Below are 6,000 nucleotides of genomic sequence, written 5' to 3' on the forward strand. Positions count from 1 at the left end.
TATTGCTAAAATATCAAATTTTGTAAGGCATACTCTGGACACATTAATGCATACTGCCTCCCCATGAAGCTGAACACATTATGGCTCACAATGAGCTTTTTTAGAGAGATTTCAAATCATCTTAAAATATCTTCAAGAGGTGCTTCATAATGCAGCAGGGTTCAATGCCAGCAAAAAGAATCAAAAGCCAAGGCAGGGCTCCAGTGGCACGGACGGTCACCATCCTGTCTGGGGAGGGCAGGATGCAACAAGCCAGAGAGTGAATAAAACACTATTTGAGTAGCCTCCAGCTCAGGTAATGCTTTTTTGAAACACATTTCTGAGATCTAATTAACCACCAGCAGTCACAGGCATGGTCACTTGAAGTTTTTTTAAAGCCTCTTCTCTGCAAATCCCTCTTCTCAAGTGCATTGAGTCAGCTGGAAAACTCTGCTATTTCTGAAGGCAAAAATGAATAAATTATTTTATTGCCAAGTTATAAACTAATGAGTACATTATCTCCAAAAATCAAACAGTGCTCCTGAGGAGAATGGGAAAGATTCTGATCTGACAGGACTTAAAACTGCAGCAAAACAGCTGAAATCCGTGCAGTTGCTCTATTTCACACCAATGTGGCTTGAGATGTGAATGAGACCGAAATGAATAACACTGATATTTGGGTTGGTTTTTTAATATTTTGGGTTTGCTCTCATTAGACAGTACACAGGCAGTCACTGAAATGCGTTTTTTAACCTTCAATTAAATTTTAATACTAATGTACATAACAGCATATATGAAACATTTCAATATTATGCTTATCAGAATTCCACTGGAGAAGATGGTATGGTGAAATACACAGTTTAAGCCATGCAAACAGCTTTATTAAAATAAAGGATCAAAATTTTGGGACCTGTTAAATCTATTTTCTGCTTTTAAATGGCACACACTGGCACTTTCAGTTTCCTAACTTGAAACATTTATTTTAAAAAAGGGAAACTTTACAAAGAGATTAATTGAGGTCTCCCAAAACATAATTGGGAACTTGAAAAACTGCACTGAGGTTTAGAGAAAGTCATAGATAATTTGCCTGACGTACCCTGAAGTGCATGAAATAATATACTATAGCTTATATTGTTAAAGACAAATGTACAGACTTTGGCCATGCACTTGAATATATGGTTTCTGAAATCAGTCTTCTGGAATTTTAAAAAGCAACTGGTTCTTCCACTGTTCTTTTCTGAAACATAGATCTACTGAAATTAGGGATGAATCCAGGTGTTCATTACTAAATTCAGAATTTGGCCCACAGGAAGAATTTCTACCAGTTTACCAGCATATTGCTTCCCCTCAGAAGCAGGAAATTGTGGTGCCCTCCTCTAGTGCCAATCATCATATGTGCTTTCATTTTAAACCTCTATGCTACGTGAATCCAACCAAATAGCTCAAGAGACTCAAAATAAAAAACGTGTTCATTTGCACCCTGCCTGATCCATGTCCTTGCTTTTCTTTCTAGTCACTTCCCATACTGCGATGTTTTCTGCCTGTGAAATCCACGGCTGTGGCATCACAGAAAATAAAATCTTACATCAAGTTATAAAAGGTGCCATCCCCGGCAAACGTCTGAGAGTAAACATACCGCTTATAATTAGGATTCTGACAGGTCCCTGTGAGAAGCAGAATCTGGAGCCAGATGCAAGCACAAAGGAAGCTTTTGCCCCCTCAGGTAACATTACAGGGAAACCCAGAGTAACTCGGTTATCTTACAAGCAGCAACACTTGCAAGCTAAAGAGCTACTAACAAAAACACAGAGTGACACTAAATATAAAGGATTAGTTTCAGCAATGCTAGAAGGGAGAAAAAAAAATTGAAAGTAGAATATTGTAAAAGCAAAAGTAAACTGTAAAATAAATATTTCAGGATTTAAACTAATAATAGAAAAAACCATAAATCATCTTTACAATTGCTCTCTTTCCTACCAAGCATCCATCCTCTCCAAACGGATGCCTATTACGAGCTCTTCAGTATACATTATAGGATAAAGACGACTGTAGGAATCTAATTTACTACTGCAGGGAAGAGACACCACAGAGAAGGCTGGAGGAGTAGCAGAAAATCCTGGAGTGTGTTGAATTTTTCTAGAAGACTAAGTATCACTCTGTACAGTGTGACTTGTATAGAATGACACATAACACAAAGCCAAGACAGCCAAACCAAAGGTCACCTTCCTTTCCATTTCTGTCCTTCTGTTTGGGGCCAGGAACCTAAGGATTTAAGGCACTAGAGGGTAACAAAGGCAAGCCTGAATAAAAGGCACAAGCAACCATAAAAATACAACACTGTACAGTACCAATACTAGTACTAACAAAAAATGTGGTTGAACTGTTCCTCCTGAAAGATTAAGCTGTTCCTGTGATTTCTTATCTATTTCAGGTAAGAAATACTGAAAAACAGTAATTTTGAAAAGCCCATAGAGCACAGTGCAAAGTGTATTTGTTACTGAACTCGTCACAGTGATGACAGTCTCTCAGAAACTCTGATGTTTCTGACATTGCTCTGCAATGCGGCCACTGGAATAACTGCCTGTAAATTATAGAAAATCAGACTCAAACTCTAGAAAACACTTTCCTCAGCCAGATTATTTTTCTTCTTCTATGGCTGCCTTGTGGTCAGTTCCCCTGTGTCCAGAGGCCTCAGGCCCTGCAGCACGAATAGCCATTCAGATTCCTTGAGCTCGTCTTTGAAAGATGCAGGAACGAATGTCTACAAACACACTGCAGAGCCCAAGTCCACCAGTCATAGTTGTATTTAATTTTTTTTTTCCCTACCATATATTGTATGAGGAAGTAGGCAAAAAATAAGGCCACCAAGAGTGCATCAGTAAAACAACATGTCAAATGACTACATGGTGAAGCAGATCAAAAGTCTACCTGAGGTTCACAAGAAGTTTCTAAGTCACTTGCATGCATGTGCAGACATGTTGATTTATTTTTTTTTTTACTTTGTTCATAGTTTACCATTTCACGTGATTTTTCATTTACCTCATCACATTGATACATCATAAATTGTGCCATAAATTAAGAACAGCAACTGATAAATCCTGCATGCCAATTTACCCACACTGTTCCATGAGTAGGTGTTTCAAGAAAAGTTTGGTCAGACTTAGGTAACTCCAAGTATAGTAGTATTCACTGGGACTGGAATTAGATTTGACATAAGACTCCATCAAGTTGTTGGGTTTTGCGTGTACTTTAAAGAGTCAGGATTTCACTTTTTCCTTCCTTGATGTAAGCAGAAGAGAAGATGATGAAGTGCATAGCCTAGGCTGGGGAACCTACTTGTTTCCCAGTAAGTTTCTTTTCTGTACAAATCTGAGATACATTTATGATCAGCAGTGAGTCGCAGGATCTAGCTACAGAGGAGAGGAGAACTGGAAATCTAAAGGAGATGTCCAAGAAACACAGAAAAATGTTTTATACAAAAAAGAAACTGAGCATGCACATGCAATCATACAACTGAAACAGGAAGAGCACAGAAAGCATATAATCTTGAAAGCACTCTGAAGTACTAAGAGTAAAACTTCTTAGGTCCCTAATCTATCATTACACTCAAAATTCTGCTTACCAGACACCTTAAACATATGGAAACAGCACCCTATCTCTGTATATACTCTTTTTAACATGCCCGACTTGTACATATTTGAAGACAGCCCAGCAAGACTGTGGGATGAAGGGAGAAAATGCACTGACAACATTTGAAATGCCACTGGGATGAGCAGGAGCCAGAATTCAAGGATTCTCATGTATGATTCAACCTCGGGGCGGGAGAAGAACCAAAACCTCTTACCATTATTACTGTTATCATCAACTAAAATAATTTCTTTGAGTAGGTGAGCAGGAGTCCGGTCAATGGCTGAATGAATGGAGCGCAGAATCACCGAGAGAGCTTCATTAACAAATATGAATACAATGCTGACCTCAGGAAGCCTGTCAGGAAATGTAAGGTTTCTGCACCTAAAGAAAAAGGTTAAAAAAAAAGTAAACTGTTAGAATTCATTATGTCAACACAAACTGTTTCAGACAAATCTATCCCCAGCCATAAGAATAAGAGAGCTTTTGTAGGCATGGATCAGAAGGTCCCCATATCTGTTCAGAGCACATATAGGCAAGAACCAGATGAATTACTATCTTAAAAAAGAAATCCCTGAAAAGAATCTCCTGAATCTGCCTATGCAACCAAGGCCTAGAGGGAGCTCACTTTTCCACTCGAGGCCCAAAACACTGCAAACCAGACAAACGCTGGTTAAATACAACTTCCAATAGCGATTGCTCACAATGTCTTTCTGGATAGTGCAGACAGGAATAAACAGTTAGGTCCTTACTTTAAAAAGTGTCTTCTTAACAGCCACAGTAATTACTTTTTGCTACAGAAGCTACCATCTATCTCAGTCAAAATCAGAAGCTTCTTTCTCAACTCAATAACAACACAGTAAAAGATCCAGCTCCAAAGAACATCCTGCTACAAAAGCTAAGACAGCCTGTGTAGCCAGAAAAACAGGCACAAGGATGGAAAACTTATCTGTAAGTTCAGTCGAGAGGTTTAATTAGAATGAGGAATACTCTTGTAACCTGGTGGATTTTTCTCTGGTTTTTAAAAAGATTTTTTTAGCCACATTCCAATTTGCTTATGCAAACAGCAGTATGGAAATGTTGCCCACAACTCTGAAGTTACTTAGTGTTTTATTGGTTGTTTTCCTCCTTCATTTCAAAAAGGATTTAAATTTTACAATTTTATGAAGAATAGAAAGCCCTTTTACCAATTTATATCTCCTAAACTGTCAGCAAAACATTTGCTTTCTTAACAAAGCCACAAGTTAATTAAGTAAAAGTAATTAACTACTTTTCTCTGAAACTTTTAGTATTTTAATGAAATGTTTCTGAACAACAATTAATTCTACCTTTTTCTCAGATATGAAACTATTTACTAGGATGAAATTAGGCCACAGGCAGACCCAGGCATCATTTCTGGATAGGCTCTGTAGATGGAAATGACTGATGTTAATGCTCGTCTCTGCCTTCTGACAACACCGGCTATCTTCTCTCAAGACGCCGAGATTCATTACAACCAGGAACTCCTGAAAGCCGTGGAAAGCATTATGAACAGCCAATGCTCAGCATACAGAAAGCATGGATGGATTCAGAATTTTTACATCATAATACTTGAATAAGACTCCTTAACTAAATCTGTTCTTCAGTTCAAAGAGAAAGCACAGCATTTTGGGGGGATCTTCCATTTTAATCTGTATAGTCAATAAATACAGAGAAGTATCGCAAAAGCATTCCTCTTCACACGCTGGATGTTGCACAAAAATTAAGCTCAATCATGGTGATGAATTTACATGTATGTTTTCAAAGTTTCCAAAAAGAGTCAGTGCACAGGACACACGACATCAAAAAACACTGAGATACACATAATATTCAAAATTCAGCTGGTCAACCAATTTTCTCAATTCAGTCATTAGTGTGAAATTGATGGAAATCACATTAAAGAAGTTCTTTAATATTTTAGGTACTTTTCTCTCTGTCACCATATGAAAGAATTACATAAACATGTGAAACAGAAACAGAGTCTTGAAAAAGTAACAACAGTTTTAGTCTTAAAAGGTGTATGCTATATTTTTTAACAAGCTGGTTCATTCATCTTTCAGAAACAAAGAAGAAAACTGTTCACAGAGGTCCACAGCCTCCTGTCCCATGGCACCAGTACAAGAGAGAAACAATTAAAACGGTGTTTGGGTTTACCAATTCTCACTTGCAGCTTGATCTTTTGACAGCATAACAAATCAAAACTTACTTTCCAAAATCAGTCTGTATTTCTACTGGTGTGTTACTCCCCTATTTTCAGTTTCAGCTTTAAGCATCAGACCAAAAAGTTTTCTTTGAAGCTTTCAGGAGAGCTGAAAGCAAGTCACTTTTTTTTTTTTTTTGAGTACCCCTGGACACGCGATCAAATTAAAGAAGAGC

General features: G+C 37.7%; 1 protein-coding gene across 1 annotated transcript in view; it reads right to left on the reverse strand.

Annotated features, from left to right (window-relative positions):
• Positions 1 to 6,000, reverse strand: part of LOC104168275 (polypeptide N-acetylgalactosaminyltransferase 18-like) — a gene marked incomplete at its 3' end in the record, with an annotated part of 61,340 nt that overhangs the window by 49,923 nt on the left and 5,417 nt on the right. The window contains exon 3 of the mRNA XM_009708819.1: positions 3,824 to 3,990. Within this exon, the coding sequence (XP_009707121.1) occupies positions 3,824 to 3,990 (167 nt within the window). The remainder of the gene's footprint in view (positions 1 to 3,823; positions 3,991 to 6,000) is intronic.

Source organism: Cariama cristata, unplaced genomic scaffold (assembly GCF_000690535.1).
Source record: "Cariama cristata isolate BGI_N322 unplaced genomic scaffold, ASM69053v1 scaffold3031, whole genome shotgun sequence".
Taxonomy (NCBI): Eukaryota; Metazoa; Chordata; class Aves; order Cariamiformes; family Cariamidae; genus Cariama; species Cariama cristata.